Raw genomic sequence first — 17,938 nt, forward strand, 5'->3', positions numbered from 1 at the left:
TCTCTGACACTTTGAAATTTGATGTGAATTACTGAAATTACTCACCATGCGTAGTAGAAGTTGTATGAGACTTTGAAATTTGTTTAGATATATTAGTGTGAATTACTGAAAATGGCTAACGCTGTGTGTGGTGGAAGTTGTATGAAACATTAAATTTGGTGCAGTGTATTGGCGTGAATTTCTGAAAATCACCATCACTGGGTGCACGCGAGGATTTAGGGAAATATACAAATCAATTGAAAAACCCAGCCCACCGGAGGCCATGTCAATAAAAGCGCGTTTCCCATTACTGAATTTCTGGATCCGCCAGTGGGGTGTGGTAGAAATTGTTTTAAAATGCTGTTTTCATGATGGCAAGGGTATCTACATGTTTTAGTCTTTGAATACTTTACTTAATTTTCTGAATTATAAATTGAAAAAATTCAAAATTCTTGTTTTCATGACAACAAAATCTTAATCTTGATGAAAATTTAATTCATTAATCTTTTATAAAACTCCAAGAAATGTCACGAGAATCTATCCACAAGTTGTCATGTATGAAAACTCATCCCCGAAATTACGTAATCACGTCTGTTCCTAAATCTAATAGATTGCCCCTGCTGATAATACTATGCGATTCATTTTATTTAATAACATTATAATATCACACTACCGGAAACGTAACCTCTGGCGCGAGTAATTATCGTGGTGTATAGACATAGTATATGCATATTTGTATGTAACGTAGAAAATAACCATGGACTGTTGGTGATGCCCGAAATATATATCTCTCTTCAACAAATGAAAATACACCTTTTAGTAAAATAACGTTTTAACTGAATCGCTAAAATCGTATTGGCTTAAACCAATACTGCAGACATGTTGCATGTTAACAAGTTTGCAGGGCGGCGGTCGTCGCGCCACGCATGTGCGAGATATGGGACTTATATAAACAAAGACGGCGACTTTGACTGACCAACGAATACACACTGAGACCTTAACAAGCTTTAACTAGGTAATGTCTTTGGTGATTGGACGGTAGTTTATCCAGGTCGTACTCGCGGATTTTCATAAGAAGAGCGCATTGGATTGTGGGAAACCACCGACGACCATCGACCTTTAATCAGGTATGCTGCCCGAAACGACGGAAACTTCGAATACTGAGGACCAACAACGTCGAGAAACTGTCCGACCATTAATTGGAGTAGCACAAATGGCTAACGCTCGATATTTTGTCAAGGCAACTCCACCAGCTCACCAACTTGAATAGCGTGCGATGATTATGTTATCTGTTACTCTTTGATTTTTTTACACCAAGTACCACAGGTATGTTGACTAGCCAATACACGTCTTCGTTTTATGATTGAGACATACACAATCGATTATTGTTTAAGTAACCGTAGTTCCGTCAAGAAATGTCAAATAATATCATTGGTTGAATTTTACTGTTATGTCTTTATGTACGACTAAGGCGAATGTGAATGCATGTATATTGGAAATATGGTAACGGGGACCTGTGTCTTTATACCGTGCTATTAAATGCGACCGTCGTTTGTAAGTCGAACTTGAGTTTTAACCTTGAGCGCTTTCGGTTGACCTTGGAAAAAATCTTGAACCGTGTCTCCCTTTGTCTGTTTTGTGTTAAAAACTAAACTCCTTTTTCTTATAAAATAACCTCTATTTAGCTGGGCAGATTACTACTTGTATAAGACGTACATTTACGTGAGTCCCTGCATTGCGAATACATATGGACATACATTCGTATAGTCTATTCAACGTAACTATAGTATATTTATTGACACAATACTGACTTAGAGAAGTACAGCAGTAAGGTCACTAAAACTTCAGAAAATGAGAGTGCAACTACGGCGCGTGTTGCAAAAATATTCTATCACACAGAATAATAAAAAACAGAATTTCATAGCCTTTTTCTCAAAATCAAAATAATATATATATATATATCTAGAAATATGAGACTAGGAAATGTGGGAAATAAAAAATCACAGAAAAATGAAAAGCAACTAAAAAAGCAAAAATAAACAGCCATTATGTCAGCTCAATCTGATTAAAATAAGATCCTATTTTTTTTTCTTTGTATATTAATTTTATTTTATTTTGATCTAGTATTTTATTTTGAAGTTTTGGTAATTGCGAAAGCCAACAAGGATCTGATGTATGTAGGGCGGAATTAAAAAAAAACACAAAAACAAAGTGAAATAATAAAATAAAAAGGCATAATTAAAAAATGTAATAAAGTATAAAATAAAAATAAGTTGATAGCCAAAATAATTAAAGCCCGTACACTACATAAGATTTAATCAGATTGATGTCAGCTCAGTCTATGTAAATTATATTTCGTCGCCACATAATAAGTCCACTGGCGACAAACATCTGTTCAACGTGTTGTTTGCTAAGACGAACGTGTTATTTGAATTATATCAGAGGCGACAGTACGAAATATTGCGGAGGGGGGGGGGGGTCTGCTCACCAACCTCTCGCCAAGGCGCGACCTTACTAGGCGGTCCGATGGCATGCTGTTCCTTAAAGGTGTGCAAAATATGGACCCTCTGAAACGCGATTCCCTGCATTTTGAGGGGCAAATTTTGCTGACACAAAGGGTTTTAGCTTGATTTTAGAGGGACCGCCCCTCTGCTCCCGCCCCTGTGCCGCTGCCAGAGTGTATGTCGTAATTTATAAAAAAAACGCACATTACGTCAACGTTTGAAACACGTGCTTATGATCTGCATAGTCAAATGTAATTTGTCTCAACAATGTCCCTATAATATGAAATTACAAATATTGTACTCTTCTAACAATAAAATGGTGGGATACATCGATTTTTGAAAGATTGTAACTCAGTGAAAGTCAACCCATGACTGCACAGAGTTATTCAGATACATTGATATCAATGGAATAAAACGTGGAATCATTCGGCGAATACAAATACGAATACTGTTGAATAAGAACAGTATTTAGGATCGAACTATAAAAATCAATAGTGTAGGAATTGTTATGCGTTGTTATGCCAAAGCTATCGTTCAGTAGTTAAAGCGGGGAGCGCCACCTGCGCATGCGTCTGACGGCCAAAGCGTCTACCCAGAGCCCTTGCGTTTTTAGTGTGCGTTGTTATAGTGCCTAGGCAACGACCCCTCCGCTTTAAACTTTTAATAAGCTGTGAGTCACCCCAAGTTATGGGTCGTTTACTGTGTCTGAGGTCATGGGGAGGCAGACTTGAAATTGTTGCCTCAATGAGGTCATTCAATAGGTGTGTTATAACATACCCAATTTAGTAACCCGTGATTACGTTAATGGTTTGCGATGAAAGCTTGCAGGAAGCAAAATCTTACAATTTCTCTTCGGAGAAACTATAACTATATAACTATAAGTTACCGATTCATTGTTAAATTGGTCTGATGCTTACCTTTGGCCATATAGTGTTAATTTTCTATTCAAGAACTATTTCTTGCGTCAGGTAATATGAAGAGCAGTTCTATTTTTTTTTTCTCATTTAACTCCACCTGACAACGGAATGACCAATCGTGTGTCGGCAACTAAAATGAACGCTATGCACACGTATTATTCATAAGCTACGTATGAGAGCGTCGGGGCTTCAGCCTGCTTGGCAGACAACACTTACCCTGGAGAGGTACTGGGCGATTCTTACAAGGGAATGATTCCGGCTGCCTACTAACGTTACCTCACATTGTTGTCCAAATTCTAAGACGCGGGAGTATAAACATATTATCGACGTATGGCTGAAGCTGTTCATCTCATTTCGTGGATAAAGCGGAGGAGTCGTCACCTACGCATGCGTCAGGTGGCCATAGCGTGTCATTATTCACAAACAAGCGTCCACCCATGATCCTTTGCGTCCTTAGCGTGTGTTGTTATCATCGCTTGGGACTCAATTCCTGCACGTGCGCAGGTGACGACCTTCCCGCTTTAAATCATTGCGTATTTCAGCCAACAAAACACAATCAGTGTATAATGTGTTTATGAAATGCATGGTACGCTTTAATATTGATCTATATATTGCTGTAGATTGATCATAAGTGATTTTGTAACATCTTTTGGAAGCAACGTTTGTACGTGATGTCACTATGGTAACACTAGTACCATTGCAAACTAGAAAAGCACTCGGAGAGCACATACCTCCGTCAAGCAAATCATTCCCGAATATGTTTTATCCATGGTAACCGTACCCATATTTGTCCCATATAGTTTCGTGCTTGTATCAAATGCAGTCCCTAGAAGTTCGATAGTAAACCATCATTAATCTCTCGATTTATGAATGAAAAATCACTGCCAACATTGCTGTGTTCATGGTAACCGCATCTGTACCAAAATGTAATAGTTTTGTGCTTGTATCAAGAGCAACTTCATTTCAAAATTGTATCTGCGGAAGTAATAACTAATGAATATTCATATTTGCTGTTTACAGGCGATCCATTGACACGATGGTTCAGTTTGATGATATTCTGACTGACTTTGTGGGTGAGTTTGGCACATTTCAGAAGATATGTTTCATTCTATTAGGAATAGCGTGCATACCATGGGAATCTATTCAACTGTCTCCGGTCTTCTTGTTTGCGACGACTGACTCTTGGTGCAAAGTACTGTCATGAATTTGTTTTTGAATATCTGTTGATCGATTTAATTAGCTGATTACGAGCTAATTGCTGTGTTATGTCTGTCATCGTTTAGGCAGGCGAGGTCCTGGACGCAACTTGGCTCAGTGATTTGGAACTAATTACGAGATAACCGTCGCTATTGAGACTACTATTTCTGACAGTTGGTATTCGTAGTTATTAATATAGTGAACGATTAATCAAAAGATATGACGTGTCCAGTACTTAGTGTGATTGGCTTTATGGTTGAAGGTTACGCCCAAGTATCTTTTTACTGCTTTGTAATTGGTTAGAGTTTTGAAAATGAATAAAGTTGTTTTAGTTGGTCTTGGCGAGTACAGCACGATAGACGCAGTCGAGAGTCCAGTCCTGGAGAGTCTTGGGCGAGTCTTGGGTCAGCCTTGCGATAGTCTTGGGGATTTTTCCCCAGGGCGCTGTGTCTTATAGAGTGCTTGACTGATCGACTAAGACGAGAGTTGAAACGTATTTCGTTGTGTGTGTCTTATTTGACTGTAAAGCTTAAGTGACTTCCCCGATCCCGTACCTCAAGGGGACGCGATAGAGAGACGAGACGAGATTCCCCCCTGACACGTGTGGAGAACCCTAGAGGAGAAGAACTTCCCCCCTGATACGTGGTGTGAGAACCCTAGGCATTGCGTCTTACGCACATTGACATCCTGTGAAGAAAAGTGAAATAGCGAAGGTGTGTCTTTCTTGTGAACCGAACTAACAGCTCCATGGCAGAGACAACTCAGAAACTGCGCTTGACAACTAACGGCTTTACCAGTATGGCACCGATGGACAACGCTGAAGAGATGAAGACTTCGGAACCCCTTATGAGGGACGAGTATTGAATAGGACTGAATAATCAAGAATTGAGCGACATTAAAGACAAGAAGATGATAAAGAACGACCCGGACTAACGCGACGACAAGAGAAGAGACGCTATATAGACTTTGATTAGAACTTTAGCTATCTGTGTATTGCTTAGAGAACCGCTCGTTGGACACTGTAACTGACACTGTGTAACTCAAGACGTTGAACTCTTTTTTTCAGAATCCTAACCCTATTGTTCAGTATGTAATGTATTGCTTGCTTTTACTATGGTTTTTTCTTACCGTTTTTTTTATTTTTTTTGTGATGTTGAATTGTATATATGTAAGCGCCCAGATCTTTGTTTTGAACTGATATTTAGTGATGTTTGAGGTCCTCAGTGGACAAGTATTTGCAACACAGTGTTTTGAGTTTTGTGAAGTTTTATGGTGTTTTAATGAGTTTATGAGTACGGAATATGTTGGGGAAAGTAATGCCCCAATGAGTTTTTAAGAGTTTTGAGATGTGTCGATATACAGAGATATCGACGTTTTAAGAGTTGTTTTTGTTTACGTGTTGTTTCGGAATACTTCTGACGCTTTTTGAGTTGATAGCACCTTTGTAATGTTTTTTAATGTCTTTTTTTGGGATGGGAGGTAGTGCGCTTATATACGTATTGTTTGATAACGCAAGCTTTTGTTCATGATTGACAGGTTTATATGTAATTCAGTAGTTTCTATCGTTTTAGCCTTTCCCGTCTTTAATTGCCAGAGGAGTAATGTGTTATGATAGCTTTGTCTTTGCATTCCGTTTCCACGCCATATGACTTTTGTTTAGATTAACGACTTGTGAGTTTAGTTTGTGAAGTTTATAAGCGTATATAACAGGAGTTTGATTAATAGCTTGTTTATTCATTGTTTATTAGTTACCGCTTGCAATGCTTTAACCGAGAGACGCATCACTGGTAATCACGTAATCATGCTGTCGACTGCAGCGATTGGCAGATCGCTTGGTTACACCGCTACGCCTTAGTTTTTTGACCTTTTGATATAGAGTTTGTAACCTTAGTAACGGAGACAGTGCAGCAAAGGGTTACCCTCCGCGTGCCGTTTGAGAAAAGCGAGTCGATTGGTAGCCTTTCCCTTGTTTTTGATTTATAACCGTTGATATTTGAGACTATATAACATTGTTTTTAGACTTTATAATCAGTTTATTAATTAGTGTGTTTTACTCTTTTTGATTTATACCTTTTATTTGTATTGTATTTAACCCGTATGACGATGAGTAGATGATGGTATCTTTGATTTATGAACGTGTTATTCCAGGAGGCATAGCTCAGTTTGAGTGAAGGGATGTGTCATGAATTTGTTTTTGCGTATCTGTTGATCGACTTATTTAGGTGATTACTAGCGAATGGCTGTGTTATGTCTGTCATCGTTTAGGCAGGCGAGTGATTTGGAACTAATTACGAGATAACCGTCGCTATTGAGACTACTATTTCTGACAGTTGGTATTCGTAGTTATTAATATAGTGAACGATTAATCAAAAGATATGACGTGTCCAGTACTTAGTGTGATTGGCTTTATGATTGAAGGTTACGCCCTCGAGTCTTTTTACTGCTTTGTAATTGGTTAGAGTTTTGAAAATGAATAAAGTTGTTTTAGTTGGTCTTGGCGAGTACAGCACGATAGACGCAGTCGAGAGTCCAGTCCTGGAGAGTCTTGGGCGAGTTTTGGGTCAGCCTTGCGATAGTCTTGGGGATTTTTTCCCAGGGCGCTGTGTCTTATAGAGTGCTCGACTGATCGACTAAGACGAGAGTTGAAACGTATTTCGTTGTGTGTGTCTTATTTGACTGTAAAGCTTAAGTGACTTCCCCGATCCCGTACCTCAAGGGGACGCGATAGAGAGACGAGACAAGATTCCCCCCTGACAAGTGTGGAGAACATTCCAGTGCATACTCTGCACGCGGAATGTTAGTACGGGATACACACACATATATAAATATATCGTTTTCGTGGTGCATTTAGCACGCTTCAGTCAACACGTATCGCGTGAAAATTTAGTGAAATTAATTAACAAAGCAGGTTAAATGAATTTATATACGTAGCATATGAATCACAACGAACAACCCCCTACATATAAAGCTGATCTTAGTGTCGTCCAGAGTGTATATAATCAAATAACATTTTGAAGGCAAATTCTGTTTTATTATTTAATGGCGTTTTTTTCCAAGCATTGACTGTAGGAAAAGTTTCATGGTCACATGGTCCGCCACCATAGTCCTTGGTATTATTGAAGTTTTTGCTCCAAACTATATTGTCTTTGTGATTGTACGCTTCTTAATGACAGCAACTGGATTTGGTTTGTAACTTGCCGGTTGTATCATGGGTTAGTAACACCAGAATTTTGTAGCCAGAATCTTCGGGAGGGGGGAGTCGGGGGATAGTCGGCAGCCTAAGGCTCAAATTGTTCGTTTTGTTGCAACCCCTGACAGAAAAGACAAACCGCATTTAAATGGCGGTAGTCGTCACGCCACGCATGCGCGAGATATATGGGTATCATATAAACAAATATGGCGACTTCGACTGTTGCGCAGATCAACGAGTACAAACTGAGACGTTACCAAGCTTTAATTAGATCCTTCTAGAGGGACTGTGATAAGATATATTTTAGGTGATTGGAAGGTATCAACGGAGTCATGGGTGGTACTTAGTGCAAGTCGCGCCCAGGTCAAACCTCATACTTGGGATTTCCCTTAGAAGAGCACATTAGATTATGGGAAAAACAATGTTTATCAGCACAAATGTCGCTCATGCGCAATGCGACGACTGTCACCCTTTAATTGTTACATGTGACAATTACCGTTCTAAAAATGCGCGTTGTTGATTTTTAATCAACTCATATAAGAAAGTATAAAAACATTAACGACTTGTGGATAGCCCACTTTAATTTGCATATTTATTCGTATTTGGAACCATAGAGAATGTATATTAACATATGCAACACTTAGGAAATAGTTATCTATTTCCGAAGTTAATAAATTACCAAATAATGTATGAAGTCTTAACATTCTAAGGTTATTCTGACTGGAATCTGAATCATTACGCTGCATATTGTTATTGCTTGATTTCAATACAATATATCCTGTTATGCTTTGCTGTGGAATTCTGCTTTGGTATTGTGCCAAACACAACTAAGCGAGGAATTACGTAATATTCTCTGTTTGTAGTCGTAGCATGAGGAAAATAAACTTCCTACATGTTCAAAGAGAAGAGTATGGAAAGCCACAGCTATATATCTTAAGGCGTAAAATATTATTTCATGTTGTGCATTCACCATATTATGTAGTGTATTTACCATGTTATGTAGTGCATTTACCATATTGTGTGTTGCGTTTACATTGGTATGTAGTGTATTTCGCATATTATGTGGTGCATTTAATTTGTTGCGTGATGCATTCATCATACTATGTGGCGTATTTACCTTGTTATGTAGTGTATCTACCATGTTGTGTAGTACATTTATCATGTTATGTAGTGTATTTACCATATTTATCATATTATGTAGTGCATTCATCATATTAGTATTGTACATTTACATGGTTATGTAGTGCATCATATTATGTGGTGCCTTTATCTTGTTATGTAGTGCATATACCATATTATGTTGTACATTTATCATGTTATGTAGCGCATTTACCATGCTAAGTAGTGCTATTATCGAATTATGTTGTGCAATTATCATATTGTGTAGTGCATTTATCTTTTATCCAGGGGGTATCGGCAACTGAACTGCTATCTGCTGCTACTAGTAGCACCGGTACAACGGCAGTATTTCGGGCAGTGAGTGTCAGTAGTTCCTGTTGATAAGCAGGGATTACTGCACAGAACGTCTGCATATGTATAAGGCACATCTCACTGGAGTCAGGAATCAGCATCACTGGATGTTACAGGATCAAGTCACCTTCTTGACAAAGGGTTTTCACGCATGTCTCAACTTAAATACTACAACTAGATTATGGCCATGCAAACAATAAAATGAATCCAACGAAATAATTGGAATAATCGAAATAGCGAACAAATCAGTGTATATAAGATGCCAATTTTGGTAGTGGAATACACCACTTTTTATCCAAGATTCGGGGTGAATGATGTCATATCTATTTTGCATTGCCAACAATGCTGGACTCAGCACATTCCAAGGTATTTCACAATCACCATGCCACTGTTTGAGACATGTCATTATGCCTCAGGGGGAGACAGAATGTATATATCTCAAATTCTGCTGACAACACAATCAAGTGACTGTATCAGCAGTCTAAAAATAAACATGTGCAATGGATTGTTGCAAAGTATCCAAACATGTGTGATTATCATTCTGTTTTCTAAAATAACTTTTCACTTACAATTTATGTCATACTATTTTATGTTATAATAACAAATTTAAACAACTACGTCGTTTTGGGAGTTTAAAGGCTCACAACATGAATTTTTGAACGGAAAATAATGTCGCACCTAAGTATTAAATGTGGTATACCTTTCCCCACAGGGAGGTGCAACAAAAACACGATATAACTTGATATATTCTTAATGAACTTCTTACATTCTCTCACAACTCGCTACTTAGCACAGTCTGCAATAGAGTGGGTGTACCATGGCTTGGGTGATCAAAGAGACCGAAACTACGTCTCAGGTCATGCTAATAAGAAAATGTATCCTTTTAAAATCAAAGTTTCAGATCAAAGATTAAAATGACGAACAACAATTCAAAACGCAATTCCTACAAAATAGATACCAGACGATGGTAACATGAGCTAAGCATGTAATATTGGATATACAATGTAGGCCATGAGATAACTGTTTACATTTATGATGATGATTTACCCTAGGATGTGAATATGTCGGACCATCTTGGCGTAATGTGACTGAAATGATATATCCTATGTTCTTTTCTGTTGGCATCATGATTCTGGCTCCACAAGCCTTCTTCATACGTCAATGGTTGAGTCTGCAGTTAGCAATCATGGAGCCTTGTGTCCTGCTGCTGTGTTACTGGTGGTAAGTTATAGGTGCAAATCTGTTGAATTCAATATAATGGCACAAGTTCCCACTGATGAAGGCAGACATATGTTTGTTCTCGTTTCCAAATTACAGGATTATCACAGAGTCTCCAAGGTGGCTGATATCAAAAGGAAGAATCGATGAAGCCGAAAGTATTATCAGAAGATGTTGTAGAATCAATAAAGCCAATTTTTCTGAGGAAAAATTCTCTGAAGCTATGAGAAACATTGTAAAATCAAGAAATGTAAGTATTAGCCTGTGCTATACTTGAATTTTAAGTATCACTGGACATTTTTCGAAATACAAAAGTTGGAAATGACATGGAAAATTGGTAATATTGGCATTTTGCTCAAAGTGTTGCCTCAGGCTAGTTAATATTGTTAGAATATTTCAAAAACATTACGTATAATTCAGTCTGTCTACGAGATAACGATGATATAACTATGTTTGTTTTATAAAGTGTCAAGTTCTCTCCCATTATGCATTACATATATGTGCAGTAACATATTATGTCGTGCAAAATATTCGTCAATTATTCATGCGCGTCACAACATCAGTAAATTTATCAGTAATTCTGTATCGTGATTCAGGAGTGTATAGAAGCGGGAGCAACGCTAATCACACTGAGCTTATTTCGATATCCAAACATGCGAAAGAGAACAATAATATTATTCTTCAACTGGTAAGTAAGAATCTGACAAACGATTATATTTGACTTTTCTTAACAATAAATGGCTTTTCTATATGTCATCGGTTATTACCATCATACTAGCGTGAAATTAATCTGGTTGATTCTTATCAATATTGACATGCGAATTATATTTATTACAGGGTGACTATTTGTATTGTTTATTGTGGAATATCTTTTGATACATCTAGTCTGAATGGTAATCCGTACGTTAATATGTTCATCTCAGGGGCTGTTGAGATCCCAGCAGGAGTATGTGGACTTTTTCTGATCGATCATCCGAAATTTGGACGATGGGGAACGATGATCCTCGTGATGATCTCCGGTGGCGTAGCCTGTATCATTTTGGAGTTTGTCCCTCCGTGTGAGTAAAACTATATGCAATTATTCAGCACCACTATATATATTTCAAATATGTCACATAGTGTGTCAACTACCATACACAAAGAAACACATTATCGTCCATTGCATGTATTGATTCATCACCAAATGGGCTGTTTCATTAGATATGCATGTTTATAGAGTGTCTCCGCTTTGGCAAATACAGTCAAATACACAATTACTCTGTATTATACGATTTACAATCTGCATCTAGCATCACACACTAAGTAATATAACGTATGCGGTAATATCGTTATAGCGGAATTATCCACGTGCATTGCAGTAAATAGATTTACGTACATGTCAGAATATTCACTTTTGGTAACTGTGTTTTTATCACAAACTGAGCTGTCGAATTTCACCACATGTTGCTAGGTGGTGATTATGTTTGGATTGGAATAATTTTAGCTATGGCAGGCAAGTTATTCATCACTGCGGGGTTCTCCATCATCTACCTGTACTTGGCCGAGTTATTCCCGACACCATTAAGGTACGTCACTTCTGTTATATCATATACGGATACTCCAATGAGTTCTACCCCAGTTACCATTAATGTATATCACATCTGTTGTATCATATACGGGTACTCTACCGAGTTATAACTCAGGTACCATCAATGTACATCACATCTGTTGTATTATATACGGGTACTCTACCGAGTTATAACTCAGGTACCATCAATGTATATCACATCTGTTGTATCATATACGGGTACTCTACTGAGTTTTAACTCAGGTACCATCAATGTACATCACATCTGTTGTATTATATACGGGTACTCTACTGAGTTTTAACTCGGGTACCATCAATGTATATCACATCTGTTGTATCATATACGGGTACTCTACTGAGTTATGACTCAGGTACCATCAATGTACATCACATCTGTTGTATCATATACGGGTACTCTACTGAGTTTTAACTCAGGTACCATCAATGTATATCACATCTGTTGTATCATATACGGGTACTCTACCGAGTTATAACTCAGGTACCATCAATGTATATCACATCTGTTGTATCATATACGGGTACTCTACTGAGTTTTAACTCAGGTACCATCAATGTACATCACATCTGTTGTATTATATACGGGTACTCTACTGAGTTTTAACTCGGGTACCATCAATGTATATCACATCTGTTGTATCATATACGGGTACTCTACTGAGTTATGACTCAGGTACCATCAATGTACATCACATCTGTTGTATCATATACGGGTACTCTACTGAGTTTTAACTCAGGTACCATCAATGTACATCACATCTGTTGTATTATATACGGGTACGTACTCTACTGAGTTATAACTCAGGTACCATCAATGTATATCACATCTGTTGTATCATATACGGGTACTCTACTGAGTTTTAACTCAGGTACCATCAATGTACATCACATCTGTTGTATTATATACGGGTACTCTACTGAGTTTTAACTCGGGTACCATCAATGTATATCACATCTGTTGTATCATATACGGGTACTCTACTGAGTTATGACTCAGGTACCATCAATGTACATCACATCTGTTGTATTATATACGGGTACGTACTCTACTGAGTTATAACTCAGGTACCATCAATGTATATCACATCTGTTGTATCATATACGGGTACTCTACTGAGTTTTAACTCGGGTACCATCAATGTATATCACATCTGTTGTATCATATATGGGTACTCTACTGAGTTATAACTCAGGTACCATCAATGTACATCACATCTGTTGTATTATATACGGGTACTCTACTGAGTTATAACTCAGGTACCATCAATGTACATCACATCTGTTGTATTATATACGGGTACTCTACTGAGTTATAACTCAGGTACCATCAATGTATATCACATCTGTTGTATTATATACGGATACTCTACTGAGATTTAACTCAGGTACCATCAATGTACATCACATCTGTTGTATCATATACGGGTACTCTACTGAGTTATAACTCAGGTACCATCAATGTACATCACATCTGTTGTATTATATACGGGTACTCTACTGAGTTTTAACTCGGGTACCATCAATGTATATCACATCTGTTGTATCATATACGGGTACTCTACTGAGTTATGACTCAGGTACCATCAATGTACATCACATCTGTTGTATCATATACGGGTACTCTACTGAGTTTTAACTCGGGTACCATCAATGTACATCACATCTGTTGTATTATATACGGGTACGTACTCTACTGAGTTATAACTCAGGTACCATCAATGTATATCACCTCTGTTGTATCATATACGGGTACTCTACCGTGTTTTAACTCGGGTACCATCAATGTATATCACATCTGTTGTATCATATACGGGTACTGTACTGAGTTATAACTCAGGTACCATCAATGTATATCACATCTGTTGTATTATATACAGGTACTCTACTGAGTTATAACTCAGGTACCATCAATGTACATCACATCTGTTGTATTATATACGGGTACTCTACTGAGTTATAACTCAGGTACCATCAATGTATATCACATCTGTTGTATTATATACGGGTACTCTTCTGAGTTATAACTCAGGTACCATCAATGTACATCACATCTGTTGTATCATATACGGGTACTCTACTGAGTTATAACTCAGGTACCATCAATGTATATCACATCTGTTGTATTATATACGGGTACTCTACTGAGTTATAACTCAGGTACCATCAATGTACATCACATCTGTTGTATTATATACGGGTACTCTTCTGAGTTATAACTCAGGTACCATCAATGTACATCACATCTGTTGTATCATATACGGGTACTCTACTGAGTTATAACTCAGGTACCATCAATGTATATCACATCTGTTGTATTATATACGGGTACTCTACTGAGGTATAACTCAGGTACCATCAATGTACATCACATCTGTTGTATTATATACGGGTACTCTACTGAGTTATACACACTGCATACGCGAAATAATAGACTGAGGTTTTTTTAAATAAAAATCTCCAACTCAGGCGATATTTGAAGGGAATGGGCGATAGTTATATACCTGCATACTCTCGGCATGATATCGGAAATAACACTCGAGTTCGTCTCGTGTCATTTCCGATATCATGCCTCGAAATAACACTTCCCTTGGTACGGTTGTAATATCATCCCGTGGCGAAGCCGAGGGATGATATCACGACCTATTTCCGAATATATTACACAAACAGGTTAAACGTTTGTTGCAAATTTATTGTTTTCAATGTTTTCAATCAAATATTATACTGCTATAATTGATCAGATATTTCCGGTAATAGTAAACACGCAATTCTAGCTCCAGCGTCTTGGGTGTTTAGTTTATGGATTCCAACATCCGCAGGAGATAACGTGTCGGAAAATTCATCAAGGTCGACGTTTACTTGCTTGGAGGTTGTAGCAGCTGCGGTGCCATTCAAAATCTCGCTTACTTTCTTCTCCTAGTTCTCCGTTGTGCGTTTATAACTGGGAACACTTGTAGATTAGAAAAACAACATTGTCAAGATAATTTAAATTTAATTAAGTTTTTCATGTGATCATGTATTCATTTAAAAATCAACCGGTAAAAACGTGCTTTGCTACTTTCTTTAGGTAAGTTAGTTTACAATGATAGCAATATATTGATAATGTTCAAGTTTGGTACCTTCTACTGAGCGGTGTCCTGTTCGTTCCATTATGGTTGCTCATCAACACCATGCTCATAAAGACTGGTCTCAACTGTAGCACGTTTGTAAAGTTTCGAACGATTCCAGCAGATCGGAATAAATCTGGCACAACGAGTTGAATAGAATTGTGACCCATCGGCTGCTTAGTAAACCATATCTTGCCGGATTCTTTGTATTTACGCCGGGGTTGCAGGTAGAATGCTTTTTGTTGCGTGAGGTGTACTTGTACATTCTTATATGGCATTGTTGGGGTTTTTCAGCATTTGCATAATGCATTACCTCCTTTCGTCTTACTCTGCAATGCTTTAGACCACTTTGGTTGCTCTTCGACACGTCTTCCACATACTTCAAATAAGGCGTTTCACCCGGTGACTCGTGTGTAAAGTGATTGGGATTCCACGTAGAGCTCGATGTTCCATTCCGCTACTGACGGCAACGTGTTTGCCATTTAGAAATACCATAGTGCGAACAAGATCTCGGGAGAATAGCAGCTTCATTTTCCACAGTAACGCGGGTTGGTCTTTGGTAATTAGCTCAGCTTGTTTTGTTTTCGATCCCAATCCCAAACTGGACAATATTTTCATTTCTGAATCGAGCACTTCACGAAAACCTTGAAATTCTTTATCACTTGGGACATTTAGAGGCGTTTGCAGCTCGGAACAATGGTAGCTTTGCAAACCCATGATCAAAGATAACAATGTTTTTGTAGGATAATTTCCATCCATTTAACGGACCTCTAGAACGAGTTTACTTAACTAATAAGCCGAGTCCACGACGGGCATTACTTCGATACAGTCATAAATTTCCACCATTTCATCAGTCATTAATTCCAGTCGGATGTTATTTCGAACCATCGCCCATTCATTAAAAGTACGTAGAGCCCACATGTCGCCTTGTGTTTTTTGGTATTTAATCATTAGCGACGGCCCGTACAGCAGAATCCGACACTGGGTCGCAAAACCGTCCACTCTGGATTTCCTGCAATATGATAAAAACAAGTTGCATGTAAAGTCAAGTTTGCTTTTTGTAATACAAGAATATGATAAACCAGTATTTTAGTCACTGAAGTGAGAAAATACTTATGGAACAGTACCCGGTTCAATATCGACATTATCAAACCCGAGCTGATTCAAATATTCATTCAGCTGTCTGCGTCGCTCCTATTAGTTCATCGTCGGAAACGTCTGAGAAAATGCGATATGCTTCCATCTCTCCACGATGCGCGTCAATGCATTTATACGCACATTCAGCCGATATTACGTAGCCAATCAAACAACTTGAATATTGTGAATACCAAATGTCCGTGGTTTGATTGGTTGTATAAAACTAAGATGCATCCAGGTGCGAATGACGAATTCCACAAATTCTGCGTATCAATGGGGGGGGGGGGGGCTGTGCCATTTTAAAACTCAGTGCTTATATCACCCACTTGCTTCATCACAAAGGTTTTGGAAAGTTCTATCATGTTGTAAGAGTTATTTCTCTATAACAAAGAGACATCCTCTCGTTGATATCCCATGCGTTGATATCTCACATATATCTCAGATACCATCAATGTATGTCACATCTGTTGTTCTACATATCTAGTCACTCAAAATTAGAATGATGTATTCACTCTTCCATACACCCTTATTAATTAGAGACCTCAGCAATAACATGCATTCGTGACAAGCGACTACTTGAAGTGATGTATATGTTGCATAATGTTAACATATTGTATTTATAATATTAGGTTAACTGGTGTAGGTCTGTGCTCTTCTATTGCTGGTGTAGGTGCTATGATAGCACCCCAATTAATATTCATGAGCACAATATGGGAGCCGCTTTTTTCAGTTGTGTCTGGTATTACATCTATTATAGCAGGATTGCTTATAATACCACTACCTGAAACCAGGGGAAGGAAATTACCCGACACGTTGATGGAAGCTGAGGATTTCGGAAAGTAAGTATCCAGGGATCCGAAGTGGAATAAAAGTATTTGTATTAATAATGACAATTGTAATCAACATAGAAATGCGATTCTTTGGTTTGCGATCAATTTTCTATTATATTATTATATGTGTCATTCTCTTTTTTCAGGAAGCATAAACCGAATTGCTCTTATGGGGAAGTTTGACAAGTGGAAGTAATCGACGTGCATGAGCCGAATGAAACTTGAAATCTCAAAGGTGCTAAGCGAGCTATTGAATGGTGGACTGAAGACAAAAGCGTTTGGTGAATCTCAACGAGTTTAAAACCTGTTTAAACTTGAGGAACATTATTTCACACCGTTCTAATTCACATGGACATTGTCATATATTGATAAAGAGATAGCCGCATATAATCTTCATATCAGTCAACTGAACAAAATCTAAACAATATTGTATCGAATGGCATGTACATTAAATGTGTCACGTGTATTAATTATGAGTATCATAAGGCGTCCGAATGCCCGGGATGGTAATTGAATTGTGCCACGACAGTTTCTTCGTATTAGATATTTAAGTTGTCTCAGTTATGCAATCATTACAGCTGAATAGTGTATGATATGGACACACAATTCTATATTTAGAATCCAAAAGCTCTCGTGTGGCAATACCTGAATAATCATATTGTAACAAAAACTTTTCATATTATACTGCTTTGTTTGAGCTAAGTGTCAACATATGTTAGCATTATGACTGTAATCATGGATCAAAAAGTAAACTAATATACTGCTACTAATCGTTGTAGTCACGTGATTTTGTGATTGTGTAAACAA

The 17,938-nt window shown here is 37.8% G+C and overlaps 1 protein-coding gene across 1 annotated transcript; it reads left to right on the forward strand.

Annotated features, from left to right (window-relative positions):
• Nucleotides 1-4,079: 4,079 nt before the first annotated feature.
• Nucleotides 4,080-17,314, forward strand: LOC146736591 (organic cation transporter protein-like). The gene is made up of 9 exons (XM_085505326.1): nucleotides 4,080-4,171; nucleotides 4,421-4,473; nucleotides 10,310-10,478; nucleotides 10,575-10,725; nucleotides 11,072-11,163; nucleotides 11,313-11,533; nucleotides 11,926-12,040; nucleotides 16,931-17,140; nucleotides 17,278-17,314. The coding sequence occupies exons 1-9, from the start codon at nucleotides 4,080-4,082 to the stop codon at nucleotides 17,312-17,314; spliced, it is 1,140 nt and encodes a 379-aa protein (XP_085361452.1).
• Nucleotides 17,315-17,938: the final 624 nt, after the last annotated feature.

Source organism: Saccoglossus kowalevskii, chromosome 11, assembly GCF_978046115.1.
Source record: "Saccoglossus kowalevskii chromosome 11, keSacKowa6.1, whole genome shotgun sequence".
Taxonomy (NCBI): Eukaryota; Metazoa; Hemichordata; class Enteropneusta; family Harrimaniidae; genus Saccoglossus; species Saccoglossus kowalevskii.